This window comes from Silurus aristotelis (assembly GCF_946808225.1).
Source record: "Silurus aristotelis genome assembly, chromosome: 26".
NCBI classification, from domain to species: domain Eukaryota; kingdom Metazoa; phylum Chordata; class Actinopteri; order Siluriformes; family Siluridae; genus Silurus; species Silurus aristotelis.
Window position 1 is genome coordinate 3,679,174 of NC_139599.1, and position 21,424 is coordinate 3,700,597.

Here is a 21,424-nt window from a genome sequence, read left to right on the forward strand (position 1 = left end):
TGGGCGGTCTGTAAAATATATAAATATTCTTGGCAAGCAGCTGACTGGCTGAATGGAACCATGTAGTGGGCTGTGTTTGAGTTTAACCTAGTATTCTGAAGTTTCTCTGTGAGCTGAGATATTTTGCTTCTCCAGCTATAATGAGTGCGTGTGAACGAGCCTTTCTGTGTCTTTTCCTGCTCAGTGCGAGCCAGACTCTACCGGGTGTATCAGGAGGGAAGATCCTAGTCTGGCCTGCAGATTTTAGCCACTGGATGAATATCAAAGTCATCATAGACGAGCTTATAGCAAGAGGACACAATGTGACTGTGGTCACCCACAGTGCTACACCATCTGTAAAGATAGCTCAGTCTCCAGGCTATAATGTTGATATCATAGAGGTACCGTACACCAAACAGGATGTTATTGATCATAAAGATGTAATGTACAGGTACTTGATGTATTAAATACCAAATGACAACATGATTCAGGTCTTTCTGAAGACAAAGGAGGTCATTGACAGATTTAAAAGGAAGAATCAGATCATGTGCAGAGAGCTTTTTGCACGTGAAGATTTGCTGGAGAATTGGAAGGAGTTTGATGTTGTGCTGACAGACCCCATGTATATGTGCAGGGCACTTCTACCTGTGAAACTGAATCTGCTATTTGTTATCAGCCTTAGGTTTAGTTTTGGGAATACCTTAGAGCGACTTTGTGGACAGCTGCCAACACCTGCCTCTTATGTCCCAGGAGTCAGTCTGGGCTTCCCGGCAAAGATGGATTTCCCACAAAGAGTGAAAAACCTACTCTTTATTATCTTTCAGGATCTTCTGCTGAAATATCTGACTTCAGTAAAATGGGACAATTTTCATACACAGGTCATGGGTAAGTTAAGAAGCCAGTAGGCAATATATTTAGCTTCTAGAAAATGGTTTAAAACGTTGAGCAAATTTAACATAAACAAATTAGTTGTTTTTTTCTACTCAGATTGAATTATTTTACCACTAATTTTTGACTAAAGTGCTACATAAGTGCCAGTCGTGGTCACTTCACATGCATGTAAAAATATTTGAGCAAAATCCTTTTATGTAAGATGTGCGTAATTAGATTAAAATTTCACCCATTTTCAAACATTTAAAACTCCCAGGGCATGGTATTATAGATAAATTATTAACGACCGGGTTACTGTTCAAAATTAAAATTTTATCAGTCACCTAGAAAACCATGAAAATGCTTTTTTCACCTTTTCATTAAATAAAAATAAACATAAAAAATTACAATAAAAATAGAATAAAATTAGAATTACACAGTTACACAGTCGAGTCTTGGTGGATTAATTTATGTAAGTTGTACATCATTCTACTTTCCATTTCTTCCTCTTGAGCTCCTGGAGCTTTTGTTCTAACTGTTGTATTTGTCTAGGACAGAAACTTCCCTTTTCAGGAAAACCACACGTGTGTCACCCACATAGTATATTGTGTTAAACTCTTAATTAGTGAGTATGAAATTTACGTTTGTATTATTAATACAGTATACTCTAGTTGCTATAGCTGTGTTCTGTTTGCCTGCACACCAGCCCATTTTGCTGCTTGTTTCACACCACTATCAGTTTTAGAAATAATACCTCTTTTACTATTAATGGTACTCTGGTTTTACAAGCTCTCTGGGTTCCAAACCCTATGGTTATTCCCTACAGCAAATAACCTTGTGATCTTCCCTGAAGATCTGCTTGTTTCATGCAATCAGGATTGCCAGAGGTCAAAATCCCTTCACTAGTTAATCAAAATTCAATGTACTTACTAAATTTAGGATGGAGACATCAACAACAAGCAGGTGAAGGGCCTTGGAATCCTTCAACACTTGGACAATTGGTGTGTCTCTTGACAGAGTAAAGCCTCACAAAGAATTGTGGTGGAAATCTCTAATCCTAAATAATAGTCTCCGGCTCGAGTAGAATCAAACACAACAAAGTTTATTATAAAAGAAAAAATATCATCCACAGAGAGATGATTGTCATACACATACACACAGTTAGTGAGGAAAGAAAAACTTCCTCTTCCCTTACTTTGCTATTATTTCTCTTCAATGTTACCCCTCCCATCCCCGTGAACCTGATGCAGCATATTCATACAAGTTACCTTTTACTGGAACACAATGTTTTAAAGCAAGTGGCAATATGAAAACTCTGTGAATAACCAACCTCGGGGGGAACTGAATGTTCTTTACTGACACACTCTACAGTTCATAAAGGTTTTGATTGCTAACAAACAGAGGACTGGAATGAAGTTTGGTTTTCTGTTGTTAAACTCAAATGTGAGAAAAGAGGAATTTCAAATTAACATGACATTCACAAAGTATGATTGAATATGATTAAGTCTTTCGATTACAAAGCACAATGACAAGCAATCCAGTTTAGAATTCAAAGCCCAATACAGCTATTACGTGACCTCCAATGAGAGACGTGAACAAAGTTTGAGCTATTATAAGGGTGCAAACCTTGTGTCATCATAGACATCATTAGGGAACATTGGGAGGAGGGGCTTTTTAGTAGTAAAATGAAATTCAAACCATCCTTGATCTGAGAGAAAACCCCCAAACACTAAAGCAATTCACAGTGAAGAATTTGCTAAAGACCCTATATAATAGGGCACTCAGCTACATAAAATTGCACCTAGAAAAAAGGGGTTTGTTTTGCAACCTACATCAAGCTCTAAACTACTCACCAAGTGCTAAGGGCACATGAAGGTCAAACAGAAAGTCATGAATGCCAACTATGAGGTCAGACAATCAGGACACTGCAAATTCACGACCTCAACCTCCTTAAACCCTAAATGGTGGTGGTCTCTAAAGCTTTAGCGATGATATCAGCAGGTGTTCAACATGTGTTAAATGCTTTCATTCTAGCTAATGCAGACTAGCACATGTGACTTTTAATTAGTCTTATTTTACTTTAGCTCAGAACTTTATAGCCCGGAAAGACATTTTTTAAAGCCAAGCATATTCTCATAGGCTTATAACTGGATTACTGTTATAGAGTATATCGAGTGTTCTAATAAGTCAATTAGGAAATCATTTATTAAGAAATTATTACGTTCTCACATGGTGTAACTTTTGGCTGTTTCTTTCTCGCAAGTCATTTATTCACTATCTCCATATCCTCAGAATGTGAATTTGTGAGCTACAAATTTTCCATCAGATAACTTAAAGCCTTCAGATGCAAATTTATGCAAATTAGCAATGTTTTGTAATTGATACCATTAATTTTATTTATTTTAAATTTTTTTGTTAAACCGAATGAAATTATATGGTCTTAAACTTGATAAACGATACATGTACTGGAATAACGAGATTTAAACATAAGATTTGTATTTCTGGGCTCATTTTCCATAATCCATAGAGGATCCATTCAAGAGATCTGCATAGTCTTTAATAAAGTGCTAAAACGGTGATATGGTTAAAAAACCTCCTGGTGGTCTGTTCATTGAATAGCATGCAGATGGTCTTTTAACCCAAAGGTTTAAGAAACTATCCCATTTATACTGCTAATTACCGGAATGTAGTTGTACAAGGTTCATAGTTGCAATAGAGTGTCTTTTATCTAAAGAAGCTAATAATAAGAACTTACCATGTAATAAAATGATTTTAGGTTGGGAAATAATCTATGAAACTGTTACGGGATAAAGTTCAATTTCCCATGATTCTTATTTGCTCTTTATGGTGGATTGTGTAAAGACGGTTTTATGGATATGGTTTTTCACAATCTCCTTTAGTTGCTATCTCCTCCTCTGAATGCGAGTGTGTGAACTGAGAAGCTTAATCATCCTGCCGCCATGAGTACACTTGAGAGAGCTGCTCTTTGCTTTGTCCTTCTGTTTGGTCTAAACCAGAATCTGCTGTATGTAACAGCAGGGAAGATCCTCATCTGGCCTGCAGAATTCAGCCACTGGCTCAACGTCAAAGTCATCATAGAGGAGCTTATAGTGAGAGGACACAACGTGACAATCGTTACCCACAGTGCTACACCATCTATAGGGACAGATCCGTCTCAGGGCTACAACGTGGAGCTCGTACAGGTGCCGTACACCAAACAGGACCTCGTTTATGTGTTGGAAAAATTTATGAATTATTGGATAAATGATGTCCAACACGATAATGTGATCCAGACCTCTCTAAAGATCAAGGAGATTATTGAAATAAGCACAGAACAGAATCAAGCCCTGTGCAGAAAGCTGTTTGCACATGAAGATCTGCTGGAGAGGTTGAGAAAAGAGCAGTTTGACGTTCTTCTGACAGACCCTATGTATATGTGTGGCGAGCTCCTGGCTCAGAAATTGAACCTGCCGTTTATCATCAGTCTGAGGTTCAGTTTCGGGAGTACTATAGAACGACTCTGTGGGCAGCTCCCCACACCATCTTCTTATGTCCCAGCTGTCAGCTTAAGCTACACAGATCAAATGGATTTCACACAGAGGGTTAAAAACATGATATTCAATAACATTCAGGATTTTCTGTTCACATATCTGGCAGTGTCAAAGTGGGATCCTTTGTATACAGAACTCATGGGTAAGTGAAGAAAAAAAAAAAACTTTATTTATTGTTTCTCTTTATCCTGATGATAAAATAATGACATCAAGAGGAGAATCCAATCTCATAAAAGCTCACTTTGGAGCCTCTAAATAAAAAATATATTTATATGGGAGTCAATAAAATACAGAATGCTCCCATTTGCCATGGTGCCCTTTATATAGTGTCTGTTATCTAAGCAATAAAACACTTGATACTTAGTATTCTAGGAAAACATCAACACCAGGGTGGGTTTTTATATATATATATATATATATATATATATATATATATATATATATATATATATATATATATATATATATATATATATATATATATATATATATATATACATACAGTGAGGAAAATAAGTATTTGAACACCCTGCTATTTTGCAAGTTCTCCCACTTAGAAATCATGGAGGGGTCTGAAATTGTCATCGTAGGTGCATGCCCACTGTGAGAGACATAATCTAAAAAAAAAAATTCAGAAATCACCATATATGATTTTGTAACTATTTATTTGTATGATACAGCTGCAAATAAGTATTTGAACACCTGAGAAAGTCAATGTTAATATTTGGTACAGTAGCCTTTGTTTGCAGTTACAGAGGTCAAACGTTTCCTGTAGTTTTTCACCAGGTTTGCACACACTGCAGGAGGGATTTTGGCCCACTCCTCCACACAGATCTTCTCTAGATCAGTCAGGTTTCTGGCCTGTCGCTGAGAAACACGGAGTTTGAGCTCCCTCCAAAGATTCTCTACTGGGTTTAGGTCTGGAGACTGGCTAGGCCACGCCTGAACCTTGATATGCTTCTTACAGAGCCACTCCTTGGTTATCCTGGCTGTGTGCTTCGAGTCATTGTCATGTTGGAAGACCCAGCCTCGACCCATCTTCAATGCTCTAACTGAGGGAAGGAGGTTGTTCCCCAAAATCTCACAATACATGGCCCCAGTCATCCTCTCCTTAATACAGTGCAGTCGCCCTGCCCCATGTGCAGAAAAACACCCCCAAAGCATGATGCTACCACCCCCATGCTTCACAGTAGGGGATGTTCACAGTTCTTGGGATGGTACTCATCATTCTTCTTCCTCCAAACACATTTAGTGGAACTATGACCCAAAAGTTATATTTTGGTCTCAACTGACCACATGACTTTCTCCCATGACTCCTCTGGATCATCCAAATGGTCATTGGCAAACTTAAGACGAGCCTGGACATGTGCTGGTTTAAGCAGGGGAACCTTCCGTGCCATGCATGATTTCAAACCATGACGTCTTAGTGTATTACCAACAGTAACCTTGGAAACGGTGGTCCCAGCTCTTTTCAGGTCATTGACCAGCTCCTCCCGTGTAGTTCTGGGCTGATTTTTCACCTTCCTTAGAATCATTGAGACCCCACGAGGTGAGATCTTGCATGGAGCCCCAGTCCGAGGGAGATTGACAGTCATGTTTAGCTTCTTCCATTTTCTAATGATTGCTCCAACAGTGGACCTTTTTTCACCAAGCTGCTTGGCAATTTCCCCGTAGCCCTTTCCAGCCTTGTGGAGGTTTACAATTTTGTCTCTAGTGTCTTTGGACAGCTCTTTGGTCTTGGCCATGTTAGTAGTTGGATTCTTACTGATTGTATGGGGTGGACAGGTGTCTTAATGCAGGTAACAACCTCAAACAGGTGCATCTAATTTAGGATAATAAATGTAGTGGAGGTGGACATTTTAAAGACAGACTAACAGGTCTTTGAGGGTCAGAATTCTAGCTGATAGACAGGTGTTCAAATACTTATTTGCAGCTGTATCATACAAATAAATAGTTTTAAAATCATACATTGTGATTTCTGTATTTTTTTTTTTTAGATTATGTCTCTCACAGTGGACATGCACCTACGATGACAATTTCAGACCACTCCATGATTTCTAAGTGGGAGAACTTGCAAAATAGCAGGGTGTTCAAATACTTATTTTCCTCACTGTATATATATATAAGTATTTAATCCCATACCAAATTAGCAAGAACTCTGACTCCCACAAACCCAAATTAGTCCTGTCCCTTTAGAAAAGTTCTCCTTATATAAACTTATTAGGTGAATAACAGGCACCTGTAACATAGTCACCCTCTTCCATTCAAACCTCTCCTCCACCATAGGCAAGACTAAAGAGGTGTTAAAGGACATCAGGGACATGATTGTAGACCTGCACAAGGCTCAAATGGGCTACAAGACCATCAGAATGTTGTGTTGGCCATATGTTTTTGGTTACTGTCCCCTTAGCAGAGAAACAGCCCCAGATCAGAATGTTTTCTCCTCCATGTTTGACAGTGGGGATGGTGCTCTCGGGGTCATATTCTGCATTTCTTTGCCTCAGAACACGGCGAATCAAGTTGATACCAAACAGCTCAATTGTGATCTCATCCGACCACATTGCATTCTCCCAAGCCTTCTCTGAATCATTCAGATGTTCGTTGGCAAACTTCAGATGCACCTGTTCATGTGCATTCTTAAGCAGAGGGACCTTTATCATAGCGTTTTATAGTACGTAAATCATCAAGCTGGTACAGTACCTAAATCAGGACAACAAACGGAACCTTTGCTAGGTTTCCACACGGACGGTTAATGAGGTGATACCTGAGAAACTGTACCTTTTCTAACATTCATATCGATGAAATCATCAAAGAATATTTGTTTTGTGAATAGACATTTCAAGCTTTTTATTTATATATTTTTATGTCTGAGGCAAGTATTCACTGAGATTTATTTATGTCTGTGAAGAGAGATTTAGTAAAGTTGAATAGAATCAGCAGTGACCTCAACAGCATCTCTTGTTTAATCATGAATTTAATAAAACCAAAATCCAAAAACTCCTGAAAATGTTCTTATCTTCAATAGAAAAATTGTATTATTTGGGTATCGATTATGTAAAGCACCCACAAAACCTATACAAACTATAAAAACTTTTCTAGCTATGTCACAATGTTGCGGCAGGAATTTAGGTCAATTTTAGGTCCTTTTTTTTTTTTTAATGAATTGCTCAACTCTGGACTGTGCCCTCTTTTTTCTTTTTGTATTGAACCATTAGTCACATGATTCCTAAAATGTTTACGGTGTGAGCTGAGATATCTGATTCTCCAGCCATTATGAGTGCATGTGGAAAAGCTGCTCTCTGCCTCCTTTTCATGTTCGGTTTGAGCCAATGTGCTACAGCAGGGAAGATCCTCATCTGGCCAGCAGAATTCAGCCACTGGCTTAATATTAAAGTCATCATCGACGAACTCATAGAGAGAGGACACAATGTGACAGTGGTTACCCACAGTGCTACACCGTCTGTAACAACAAATCTGCCTCTGGGCTACAAGGTGGAGATCGTACAGGTACCTTACACCAAACAGGTCATCGCTGAATCCTATGACAGAATATTAAGGTACTGGATGTTGGACATGCCGAACGACAACCTGATCCAGGTCTTTCTAAAGATTAAGGAGATGATAGACACCATGACAGAACAAAATCAAGTAATGTGCAAGGAGCTTTTTGCAAATGAAGATCTGATGGAGAAGTTGAGAAAGGAACAGTTTGATGTTGTCCTGACAGACCCCATATATATGTGTGGGGAACTGTTAGCACAAAAACTGGATCTGCCATTTATTATCAGCCTGAGGTTCACTTATGGGAATGTTGTGGAGCGTCTGTGTGGGCAGCTACCAGGACCACCATCTTATGTCCCAGGGGTCGGCTTGAGCTATTTGGATCGCATGGATTTTCCACAGAGAGTTAAAAACTTTTTGTTCCTTCTCTCTCAGGACATTACGTTTAAACTTATTGTCGGGATGAAATGGAACTACATCTATAACGAAATCCTAGGTAAATTCAATGCTTCTGTTTGACACATTTATTTGGTGTGAATGCCATATTACAAAACAAAAGAACACAGCAAGAGAAAAAAATTTGCTTTATATTACACAGTTATAGTTCAAAATGTCTAGTTCCTGGGCTTGGTAATAGACTTTGTGTGAAAAGGAATTTTGAAAAACTGTTTTAGTGTCATGCTGGCAACTGGACCTCACGTCATATTTATATTAGGGCTGTCAGTCTATTAAAATTTTAATCGTATGATTGTCATGAGTTAACTCACGATTAATCGCATAATTTTATCTGTTCTTAATTTACCTTTAATTAATACTTTTCACGTTTTTAATACTCTGATCAACATGGTCATGGGCAATATTATTGCTTTATGTAAATGTATGTTTTTATTAGTAAAACCATTGTCAATATAGAGCATAAAAACTAATTATTCTTGTAAATGTATTAAAGTAATTATAGCATATTATAGTACGTAAATCAGGACAACAAACGGAACCTTTCTAGGTTTTCACACGGACGGTTAATGAGGTGATACCGGAGAAACTGTACCTTTTCAAACAGTTATACTGATGAAATCATCAGAGAATATTTGTTTTGTTAATTAGTAGAAAAAAGTAGACATTGTGAGCTTTGTATTCATATATTTTTATGTCTGTGAGGCAAATATTCACTGAGATTTATTTACGTCTGTGAAGAGAGATTTAGTAAAGTAGAATCGAATCAGCAGTTTCCTTAACAGCATCTTGTTTAATCATGGATTCAATTAAACAAAACAATAATAAAATATAAAACATAATAAAACATAAAAACTTTTCTAGCTATGTCACAATGATGCGGCAGGAATTTAGGTCAATTTTAGGTCTGTTTTTTTTTTTTTACATGAATTGCTCAACTCTGGACTGTGCCCTCTTTTTTTTTCTCCTCGTATTGAACCATTAGTCACATGATTCCTCAAATGTTTAGGGTGTGAGCTGAGATATCTGATTCTACAGCCATGATGAGTGCATGTGGAAAAGCTGCTCTCTGCCTCATTTTCATTTTCGGTTTGAGCCAATGTGCTACAGCAGGGAAGATCCTCATCTGGCCAGCAGAATTCAGCCACTGGCTTAATATTAAAGTCATCATCGACAAACTCATAGACAGAGGACACAATGTGACAGTGGTTACCCACAGTGCTACACCATCTGTAACAACAAATCTGCCTCTGGGCTACAAGGTGGAGATCGTACAGGTACCTTACACCAAACAGTTCATCGCTGAATCCTATGACAGAATATTAAGGGACTGTATGTTGGACATGCCGAACGACAACCTGATCCAGGTCTTTCTAAAGATTAAGGAGATGATGGACGCCATGACAGAACAGAATCAAGTAACATGCAAGGAGCTTTTTGCAAATGAAGATCTGATGGAGAAGTTGAGAAAGGAACAGTTTGATGTTGTCCTGACAGACCCCATATATATGTGTGGGGAACTGTTAGCACAAAAACTGGATCTGCCATTTATTATCAGCCTGAGGTTCACTTATGGGAATGTTGTGGAGCGTCTGTGTGGGCAGCTACCAGGACCACCATCTTATGTCCCAGGGGTTGGCTTGAGCTATTTGGATCGCATGGATTTTTCACAGAGAGTCAAAAACTTTTTGTTCCTTCTCTCTCAGGACATTACGTTTAAACTTATTGTCGGGATGAAATGGAACTACATCTATAGTGAAATCCTAGGTAAATTCAATGCTTCTGTTTGACACATTCATTTAGTGTGAATGCCATATTATAAAACAAAAGAAAACACCAAGCGCATTACAAGAAAAAAAATTAGCTTTATATTACACAGTTATGGTTCAAAATGTCTAGTTCCTGATCTTGGTAATAGACCTTGTGTGAAAAGTAATGCTAACTATTCTAGCATTATGTGAAAGATTTCCAGTCAGACAAGTTTCTGTGCCTTGGCAAATTGCCAGAGAACAACCTACAAAGGGTGGAGATGAATGAAATCTCATAGTACTTCAGTGTAAAGTGTGGTAGCGACCTTTGTTTTAAAACACTAGTTCTTACTGCCTGTTCTGAAGGTGTCAGGTAACTCTAGATAAAATAAAGCATTTATGTGCTTAAGTTACAGCTTCAAATATCAACTGAAAGTAGGGTACAGTTCATGCTAGGTCATTCATTAACAATAGACAGAGCTAAAAAGATTAGACTTGTTAGACTTAATCCAACTTCTTGTTCTCAGATATTCTTCAGAGACTTAGCGTACGTTTCGTTTGACAAAATGCTAAAGAACAGATGTTTTTTGCTAATTTTGCTGTTGAGTTTGCCTGAACTAGCTCTAGGTGGCAACATACTAGTGCTTCCTGGTGAATACAGTCACTGGCACAATATGCGTGTAATCGTCGAGGAGCTCATGAATCGCAGCCATAGTGTGACCGTTCTCACGCACTCTGCCTCACCTACTGTGAAACATCCAGAAGTGGAGCAGGTCAACTACAAGTCTTTTCAAGTCAACTTAAATCAAGAGGAGGCAGAGAGCCTTACGCAAAACCTAATCAATTTCTGGCTGGATCAAAACACCACAAGTTTTCAGAAACTGGCTTCGTTTTGGAACGTGATGTCCGGGATGGAGCGTTTTATACAGGCTGTGTGTGACGGAATGTTTAACGGTGATCTCGTGACTTTTCTGAAGAATTCGCATTTCGACGCGCTTCTCTACGACCCCATGATGCCCTGTGCAGACTTGCTGGCAGACACTCTTGAGTTGCCCCTTGTGTTGTCTTTCCGGATGAGTTTTGCTTATTCTCTCGAGCGCCTCTGTGGGCAGATGCCTGCTCCTCCGTCTTATGTACCTGCCGCTGCCGCTCAATGGCATCTCACTGATCGCATGGACTTTACTGAAAGATTAGAAAACATGTTACTATACATAGGATACACAGCAATGATCAGGCTCCAAACAATGATGACCTTTGATAAACAGTACACTAAAATTGCTGGTAAGATGCAATATAGCTATTTTTTATTTATTCCAATAGCCTAATGGGGTTGTCTGTAATTTTATAGTAATTGGGCTTTGAAAATTTGGTTTCAAAGAAATGTATACAATTCTTAGTTAAAAATGTAAAACTGAAGAGAGCAGATATGAAATTGGTGTTTACTTCATACAAAGTAATAGTTCATTCCAACAAAAGACAAAAACCTCAACATAATGTTTTGCTTTTGTCAGTAAAAAATTTACAAAATGTAACTTTTCTGAAATACATTTTAGATTTTACCCTGTTTTCTTAATGTTCTGTTTTCTTTTTTTGCATGACTGATCAGCATCCCTGCATTGAATGTATTAGTTCACTAATTTATGCAATCTCTAGTACCCTTGGGGAACAAATGAAAACCATGACAGGAATGTTTTTCTGAAATAATAATCAAAAGTTGGCATCTCCTGTGCTTCCCAGGCAAACCTACTACACTTTGTGAAACTATGGGCAAAGCTGACATCTGGTTAATCCGCACTTATTGGGACTTTGAATATCCTCGGCCACTTCTCCCCAACTTCAAATTCGTGGGCGGATTACACTGCAAGCCTGCAAAACCTCTACCAAAAGTAAGCTCTGAATTCTACACATAGAAAATGTCTTTGTCCCTGGATCATCAAGAGATAATGAACAGATGGATGGATGGATAGATGGATAAATGGATGGATGGATGGATGGATGGATGGATGGATGGAATAAATCATCAAAGTAATAACTTAAACAAAGTTATTACTTTGTTTAAGTAATAACTATTTCTTCTTGGTTTTGGTAGGACATGGAGGACTTTGTCCAGAGTTCAGGAGATGATGGTATTGTGGTGTTTTCACTGGGCTCCATGATAAGAAACCTCACCAAAGAGAGAGCGAACACCATTGCTGCAGCACTCGGCCAGATCCCACAAAAAGTTTGAGTTTACACAATTTGTAATGAATACCTTGATATACAACTGACAATCTAAATTATATCCAAAAGATAACTACAACAATGTTTAATAGAGTTGTTATATCATGTAAACAATTAAACAATTTGATTCTGAATGTTCTAAGGATAATACTTCAGTGCATGGTTCCTCACAGCTTTTGGTTTTCTTTTGGGTTCTCTGGTTTCCATCTACCCCCATAAAAAATTGCTGACCCTTGACCTTGATTTTCAACTCTAGAAAGTTGCCTCAAGTTATTGAACACTGTGTGTAATTTCAGGTGTTGTGGCGATATACAGGCGAGAAACCAGAAACTCTTTCTCCTAATACACGACTCTATGACTGGATTCCTCAGAATGATTTATTAGGTATGGAACATTTTCAATGTACATATAGCAATGTACATACAGGTATATCACTTTCTGTTCAAATAACAACACTAATGATTTGTATCTTCAGGACATCCTAAAACCAAGGCCTTCATCACCCATGGTGGAACCAATGGAATATATGAAGCTATTTATCATGGAGTTCCCATGGTTGGCATACCGCTATTTGCTGATCAGCCTGACAATCTAAATCACATTAAAAACAGAGGAGCTGCGGTTATGCTTGACTTCAACAAAATGGAGACCAAGGACTTGAAGCAGGCTCTCAATTATGTCATCAACAATCCATCGTGAGTCGATACTCTGATTTCCATTGATGTTGTCTAAAAAAAAACTATTAAAACTATAATATTAAACTATTATTTTATGTCTTTCCACAGCTACAAGGAGAGCATGATGAAGCTATCCCGAATCCACCACGATCAACCGATGAAGCCGCTTGACCAGGCCGTCTACTGGATCGAGTTTGTAATGCGCAATAAGGGGGCCAAGCACCTGAGGGTTGAAGCCCATAACCTCACGTGGTATCAGTACCACTGCTTGGACGTGATAGCCTTTTTGATTTCTGTAATTGCTCTGGTCGTGTTCATCTTTGTAAAAACATGCAGTTGGCTCTTCCGTAAATGTTTCAGAAAGACCCCGACAAGAAAGAGCAAGAAAGAGTAAAGCATAAGTATATGAATACGGCAATAATTGCGGTGATCATTTGATTTAATTTTTAGGAATAAATGAAATTAACACTGTGGGTTATATGTACTTCTTCTCCTTCTACTTTCGGCTGCTCCCATTAGGGGTCGCCACAGCGGATCATCCATCTCCATACCACCCTGTCCTCTACCTCTGCCTTTTTCACACCAACTACCTGCATGTCTTCTCTCACCACATTCATAAACCTCCTCCTTGGCCTTCCTCTTTTCTTCCTTCCTGGTGGCTCCATCCTCAGCATTCTTCTACCAATATAACTCATGTTCCTCCTCTGCACATGTCCAAACCATCTCAATCTCGCCTCCCTCACCTTGTCACCAAAACATCCTACATGGGCTGTCCCTCTAATAAACTCATTTCTAATCTTGTCCATCCTCGTCACTCCCAACGAAAACCTCAACAACTTCAGCTTTGCTACCTCCAGCTCCGCCTCCTGTCTATTACTCAATGTCACTGTCTTTAGTCCATACAACATCGCAGGTCTCACCACAGTCCTATAAACTTTCCCTTTCATTCTTGCAGATACCCTGCTATCACAAATCACTCCTGTCACTCTTCTCCACCCACTCCACCCTGCCTGCACTCTATTCTTCACTTCCCTAACACACTCTCCATTGCTTTGCACTGTTGACCCCAGGTACCTGAACTCCTCCACCTTCTCCACCTCTTCTCCCTGCAACCGCACCACTTCACTGCCCTTCCTCTCATTCACACACATGTACTCTGTCTTACTCCTACTGACTTTCATTCCCCTTCTCTCCAGCACATACCTCCACCTCTCCAGGCTCTTCTCCTCCTGCTCACTGCTCTCACCACAAATCACAATATCAACTCTGGGTTATATGTACATTAGGCACAAAGTATGTCCAGGTTTATTCTGAAATCATTTCAACACTACTTAGAACAAAGCACTTAAACAGACGTGTTTATTGTAAGTAAAAACCCAATTAAACGAATTATTGATGCAAAAAAAAAATTGTCTGTTGTCTATTTTTAATCATTCAGAGATGATCATATTACTAATTGTGTTCTTTCATCAACCCCACTTGGTGGCATCTTCTCCTTCATAGGTTTCTTTGTTCTAATGTGTTCTCTTTATCCCAGTTGCCCTTTCTTATACCCCAGCCTTCCCCCACAAATCCCAAACCTGCACATCCCACCTTTCCCAACTTTTATCTTCTTAATCCCAATCTCTCCTTTATTCATTCTGGCACTCTTCCTCCCTAATTATATTTTTCTTATCAGTAGTGTAAAGTATTTGAGTAAATGTACTTCTACTACTTTACTTTTTTTTTTTTTTCTTTTTAGTTTTACTGAGTATCGAATACATTTATGATTTAATATATGCATTTGTTAGTCCACCATATTTTAATTGACACTCTCCATTACTTATTACTTTTTGCACCTCTGTATATTTGGTTTAATTTCATTCAAAATGATTTACTTTAATTTTATTTGTTCATTGAATACTAATGGTTCTTCTACTTTGTAACATGATACTGTAATTTAATATGTTAATTGATGATTCCCTTTTGAAAGATTAACACTTTTTTTTAAAGATTTGTTTAATCTTTTTTTCATTCTGTGTGTTGAAGAGGCTGTTGTGTTGATGGTTAATGCAGTCTTAAGGTGTACAATTTGGTTTGTATTTTAGGAAATAAAACCTTACAAATCAACTCTTTTTGGCTTTTCATTAATGTGTTTTGGTGTTGAGGACTAATGCATCTTTGAGCCTACATTCAATATGAGTCAAATACTCAAGTACTGTACAAGTCAGACACATATTGAAATTGGTGACTTTTAACTTGTAAGCTTGTAGGAAACCCTACAGATACAGGAAGACATTGCAAAGACACTCATGAAAGATCATATATCAGTAGCTTCGTAGCAGCCACTCTTTTGCTGCAGTATTAACAAACCAAAATGTCAAACCAAAGAACTTCAACAGAAAGCATTTCCACATCCAAGCTGTTTTTTGCACACTGATTTTCTAAACAGATTATAGCATTTATTCTGAATTTCTGAAATAAATTACAGTCTAAATCTTCTCCTGTACTCCTGGCCAAAATATGCACAGTTTGTGTTTCCTGGTTGGAGTACTTCCAAAACTGAATAAAGGTCAAAGTTTTGTTTTTTAACGAGATAAATGTAGAGTATGCAGGTTTATTGCGCTGCCTGATTCTGTGTGAGCTCGGAGGCTGATAATTCAGCTGTCATGGGTGCATGTGAGAGACCTGTTTTCTGCTTTCTGTTTCTGCTCAGTCTAAGCCAAACTGTGCCATGTGTGACAGCAGGGAAAGTCCTCATCTGGCCTGGAGAATTCAGTCACTGGCTTAACATGAAAACAATCATCGATGAGCTCATAACAAGAGGACACAGCGTGACCATCGTTACCTACAGTGCTACGCCATCAATAATGAATGATCTGTCATCGAGCTACAATGTCGAGATTATACAGGTGCCTCACAGCAAAAAGGATGTTATTGAGAACTTGGACAGGTTTTTAAACTACTGGATTTACGAGATGTCAAACAACAACATGATTCAAAATTTTCTGGAGTTTGGCAAAATTATTAACAAGATGCTTGAGCAGAATCAAGCACTGTGCAGGGAGCTTTTTTTCGCACGTGAAGATCTGCTGGAGAAGTGGAGAAGGGAGAAGTTCGACGTTCTTCTGACAGACCCTGTGACTGCATGCGGGGAACTGCTCGCAGAGAAGCTCAACCTTCCGTTTATTAACACTCTGAGGTTGACTTTTGGATACGCCATGGAGCGACTCTGTGGGCAGCTGCCGGCACCACCTTCTTACGTACCTTCAGCTGGCCTGGTCTACACAGATCACATGGACTTCCTGCAGAGAGTGCAGAATTTTTCATGACCTCTGCAAATGGGCCTAAAGGTTTTTTCCACTCTCCGAAAACATGCATGTAGGCAGACTTAAAATTCAAATTTTGCACATAATTATAAACAAGTGTGTAAACAAATATCTGTGTACGCAATGAACTGGCATCACATTCAGGTGGTTAATTAATGAACATGAGCTTTGAAAACACTTTACAACAGTCATTTTATACAGGTTCCATGTTAATGATCTACCCACAAGACTTTAATGACCAAGGGCCCATGATTTATCTAAGGTCAATAACCGCATTCGACATAAACCCTAATTGGGCAATTTTAAACACTCCCCCCCCCATATTTCACCATGTTCAACGTCCCGGGTAGCCTTGTGACTATTTCATTTGACACAATGATGAGGATCAGATCTTGTACCTGCTTAGTTGTTTTATTTCTGAACTTGTTTGTAACATCTCACAGTGGCAATGTACTGGTGCTTCCTGGTGAATATAGTCACTGGCACAACATCCGCACAATTGTGGAGGAGCTCCTGGACCGTAATCACAGCGTGACCGTTCTCACACACTCGGCCTCACCTACGCTGCAGCATGGCCAAAACGAGCGCTTCAAATTCATGTCTTTTAAAATCAACATGGAGCAACAGGAGGCGGACGACGTATGGCAAAAGTTCATCAGTGCATGGATGGAAGAAAGCACTACCATCTTTAAAAAACTGATGCTGATTCAGGACATGATGTCTGGGATGATTCATTACATGCAGGTTATTTGCAATGGGATGTTTGGTAACAGAAATCTTGTTATTTTACTGAAGGAGATGCATTTCGATGTACTTCTATATGACCCCATGATGCCGTGCGCTGGCGTGATGGCGGACGTTCTTGAGCTGCCCAGTGTGATGTCCCTCAGGGTCAGTTTTGCCCATAATATGGAGCGGTTCTGTGGGCAGATGCCCGCTCCACCGTCTTATGTACCTGCAGCTGCCGCTCAGGGGCATCTCACTGATCGTATGAACTTCTTTGGACGATTAGAGAACATGCTACTATACATAGTACACACAGCAATAATCAAACTTCACAGACCATTATCCTTTGATGAGCATTTACTTAAAATAAATGGTATGACTTTGCACTGAGCTTTAGATATTTTTCTAATAACTTTCAAGTTTGTTCTAAATTTCATAGATTGTGCTCTATACTGTATAGAAAAACTAAAGAAAAAATGCTTTTACTCTTAAAAATAGGAATGAGATGAAACAAATATTGGATTCCAATTCCATTTGTAGTAATCAATACAAAATCCGCTGTCTTTGCTCGTGTACTTCACAGGCAAACCCATAACACTGTGCGAAAATATTGGCAAAGCTGACATCTGGTTAATCCGCACATATTGGGATTTCGAATATCCACGGCCTTTCCTTCCAAACTTTAAATTTGTAGGTGGATTACACTGCAAGCCTGCAAAACCTCTACCAAAAGTAAGTTTCCAGTCTGTGACAGCTACTCCTTTTTTCAGTCATCCTATTTCTTTGTAACAGGAAATGAACACAGCAATGCATTCCAGCGTCATTAAAATCATGCGAAAATCAATACGTACAAAGGTGTATTTCACTGAACTTTTCTACAAATCTTTTATATGATTACAAAACCTTTACTACAACACAAGTGTGTGTGTGTGTGTGTGTGTGTGTGTGTGTCTGTGGATCAAGTACGGTCGATGAAAATACAATCCTTTGTAATCCTTTGCCCTTGTGCTAGCCTTTTTTCATTTCCATAAAGCACATTAATTTACCACATATTGTATCATTATGCCCATCTCTCATCAGCACACTGTCAAAGAAAGTTATACTCGATTGCATATTCAAACTGATGAATGAAATGTAAAAAAAAAAAAAAAAAAGCTTAACATTGTTATAAGATTGCTTTTTGGTTTTTGTAGGACATGGAGGACTTTGTCCAGAGCTCAGGAGATGATGGTGTTGTCGTGTTTTCACTGGGTACCATGATTAAAAACCTCACCAAGGAAAGAGTGAACACCATCGCTTCAGCACTTGGACAGATACCCCAAAAGGTCTCAGTTTTATTTACAATAAGCAATGGAGATTTTAATCTGCAATTGCATTTTGAATAAATTTAGAATTAAATGTGTTGAGAATCACCTTTCTTTTTACCTCCTTGAAGATTGTTAGTAGATCGATTGCCTAGTCCAAATTTCCAATATATAACAGACAAAAATAAGATCATCTTGCTTAAACCTGAATCCTGTCTGCAATTTCAGGTCTTGTGGCGATACAAAGGCGGAAAACCAGAAACTCTTGCTCCTAATACAAGACTCTATGACTGGATTCCTCAAAATGATTTATTAGGTAAAAAAACATTTTCACTGTAAATAAACTATCACATTCTGTTAAATTGAAATCACTAATGATTTGTATCTTCAGGACATCCTAAAACCAAGGCCTTCATCACGCATGGTGGGACTAACGGAATATATGAAGCTATTTATCATGGAGTTCCCATGGTGGGAATACCGCTATTTGCTGATCAGCCTGACAATTTGAATCATATGAAAACCAGAGGAGCTGCAGTTATGCTGGACTTAAACAAAATGGAGAGCAAGGATTTAAAGCAGGCTCTCGATAATATCATCAACAATCCATCGTGAGTTGAGATTAAGTTCCAAATTTTAATTAGCAATTCACATTTAATTGCATCTTTCTTATTCATTAAAATTGGAGCAATTAAGTAACATTTAACTTGCATACATTATAAATATATATTTTTGGTCTTTACACAACATGATACAAACCTTTGGTTTCTATTTTCTTTCTTTCCACAGCTACAAGGAGAGCATAATGAGACTCTCCCGAATCCACCACGATCAACCAATAAAGCCACTAGACCAGGCAGTGTTCTGGATCGAGTTTGTGATGCGCAATAAGGGGGCCAAGCACCTGAGGGTTGCAGCTCATGAACTCACATGGTATCAGTACCACTGCCTGGACGTGATAGCCTTTCTGCTTTCTGTAATTGCACTGGTTGTGTTTATCTTTGTAAAAACATGCAGCTGGCTCTTTCGTAAATGTTTCCGGAAGACCCCAGCAAGAAAGAGCAAGAAAGAGTGAAGCATGTGTATGTGAATATAGTAACCATTACTGTGATTTTTGACATAAATATATGGATAAAAGATAAGACATGTCCTACATGTCCAGTATTACTTTAAAATGATTCCAGTAATGAATGATAACAAAACACTTAATTTTAGTGTTTCCTTTCTTTATAATAATTAAAAAAAATGTCTGTGCTTAAATGTGAAAATAAAAAAATTACCTATTTTCTTAAACAGAGATGATCAATTGACTTTTCCCTTCCTTAACACGTGTGAAAAACTTCCCTCTTCTTATCATCCAATTCATTCCAACAGTCCTCCTCACACACCATACAGTAGATATAATAAATACACATCCACTGTTACAAACATCAGTGAATCATCAGTGAAAAAGTTGGCCATTTTTAACCAAAGAGTTTCCATCATTAAAAAGTGGAAAAACAGGGCATTCAGGAAGGCTGTCAAGAGGCCTATTGCTCTAGTAAAAGAGTTGCTGGACTAAAAGTAAAAACATTCAAGACCATCAAACATTTGCTAGATTCTGTGCAATTTACCCATGGTGGAGCATGACGGTGTTAGCATCATCCTATGAGGTTCTTGTCAATATAGAAAGATTTATGGATAATCTATTTCGGCACAAAATCTGCAGGCTAAAGAATGTCAATGTTTTAGGCCAAGGAGGGTCAATACACTACAATGTAGCCCAGTTAAAGCCCAGACCTAAATCCTGTCAAATCCATGTGGAAAGACTTAAAAAGGGTTGTGAAATGTAGACTACTGTATAATTCGATATGAACATATCTGCAACATTTTTTTACAATAATTAATAAAATTGGCAGATGGTTGATGCTGATGGTTTTCAAAACAAGTGAATGAGTTACTTTGGGTAAAAATTTTAAAAAGGTTTGCCACCATAATCATGTAAAAAACAGTGTGACTGTAGTTACCCAAAGTGCTACACAGTCGATAAAGACAGATCAGTCTTCAGGCTACAATGTGGAGGTCATACAGGTGCCTTACAGTAAGAAGGATGTTGGTGACATATATGCAAGGATTTTAAAATACTGGATGTACGACCTGGAGAATGACAACATGATCCAGGGTTTTTTGAAGCTCAGTGAATTAATCAATGATATGTTTGAGCAGAATCACGCACTTTGCAGAGAGGTTTTTGCACATGAAGATCTGCTGGAGAAGTGGTGAAAGGAGCAGTTTGGGTTTCTTTTGACATACCCTGCGATTGTATGTGGGGAACTGCTGGCACAGAAGCTGAACCTGCCCTTTATAGACACTCTTTTAGTTTTGCGAGAACTGTAAAGCAACAATGTGCAATGTGGACCTCCTGCAGAAAGTAAACTGTTTTTGTTTGTTTTGTCTTTACAGATATAGCAGTTTGACCTCATCTCTGTGTCGAAATTGGATCAGCTCTTCACAGAGGTCATGGGCAAATGCTTATATTTATGAATCAATTTTAACTTCAGGTATAAAAGAAAATATCGAGCAGCTTTTAAAATGAGTATCTTGTCCTCAATTTACCCACAAAATCTTATAAGCAGTAATGCTTAATGTTTAAGTTCAATGACCTCAAGTCTCTTTCTTGTGTCTGATACTACTAATTATTCAAATTAACTCAAGTGGTACAATGGGTAGAATTGCCACTACATAGTTATGGTTTTACTGGTTTAATCTCGTTTTGTCCACACAGAGTTCAGAATTTTTGTTAAGTGATCTTTTCAGTGTCAGCATTTCTATGTCAACATTAAACAATCATCCAGAACTGGATCACATAACCTATCGTGGCATTTGTCCATCATCGTTTAATGTCATTTACTGTCCGTACAATGAACTCACGTTGGGCAACAACTTGTATGTTCATCACATTTTCAAACCAGTTGGCTATACTTTTGAATAATGTTGCTGATAAAATTGTCAAATAGCTGTCAGTGCCAAAAACTTTAGTGCTTCTTCATGAATGCAGTAACTGGTACAACATGTAGGTAGTTTTTTAAACCTTAGCTATACTTATGT

The 21,424-nt window shown here is 38.3% G+C and overlaps 2 protein-coding genes and 1 pseudogene across 8 annotated transcripts; all 3 read left to right on the forward strand.

Moving 5' to 3' along the window:
* Nucleotides 1-446: 446 nt before the first annotated feature.
* Nucleotides 447-15,064, forward strand: LOC310720515 (UDP-glucuronosyltransferase 2B15-like). Of its 6 annotated transcripts, none has more exons than XM_083531112.1 (6): nucleotides 447-864; nucleotides 11,840-11,988; nucleotides 12,192-12,323; nucleotides 12,619-12,706; nucleotides 12,798-13,017; nucleotides 13,108-15,063. In XM_083531112.1, the coding sequence occupies exons 1-6, from the start codon at nucleotides 462-464 to the stop codon at nucleotides 13,391-13,393; spliced, it is 1,278 nt and encodes a 425-aa protein (XP_083387238.1). In that variant the 5' UTR covers nucleotides 447-461; the 3' UTR covers nucleotides 13,394-15,063. The 6 variants fall into 6 exon arrangements, with proteins under 6 accessions (XP_083387238.1, XP_083387235.1, XP_083387237.1 ...); XM_083531109.1 differs by lacking the exon at nucleotides 447-864 and adding an exon at nucleotides 3,795-4,542; XM_083531111.1 differs by lacking the exon at nucleotides 447-864 and adding an exon at nucleotides 7,629-8,397.
* Nucleotides 15,065-15,584: 520 nt separating this feature from the next.
* Nucleotides 15,585-16,373, forward strand: LOC310720536 (UDP-glucuronosyltransferase 2B20-like; annotated as a pseudogene). The gene has a single exon. The product of its transcript is annotated as a UDP-glucuronosyltransferase 2B20-like (transcript).
* Nucleotides 16,374-16,637: 264 nt separating this feature from the next.
* LOC310720517 (UDP-glucuronosyltransferase 2A2-like) lies at nucleotides 16,638-19,634 on the forward strand (the record flags this gene model as incomplete). The annotated part of the gene is made up of 6 exons (XM_083531114.1): nucleotides 16,638-17,406; nucleotides 17,617-17,765; nucleotides 18,227-18,358; nucleotides 18,566-18,653; nucleotides 18,729-18,948; nucleotides 19,127-19,634. 6 exons carry the CDS (start codon nucleotides 16,638-16,640, stop codon nucleotides 19,410-19,412), a joined length of 1,644 nt encoding a protein of 547 aa, XP_083387240.1. The 3' UTR covers nucleotides 19,413-19,634.
* Between the last annotated feature and the right edge of the window lie 1,790 nt (nucleotides 19,635-21,424).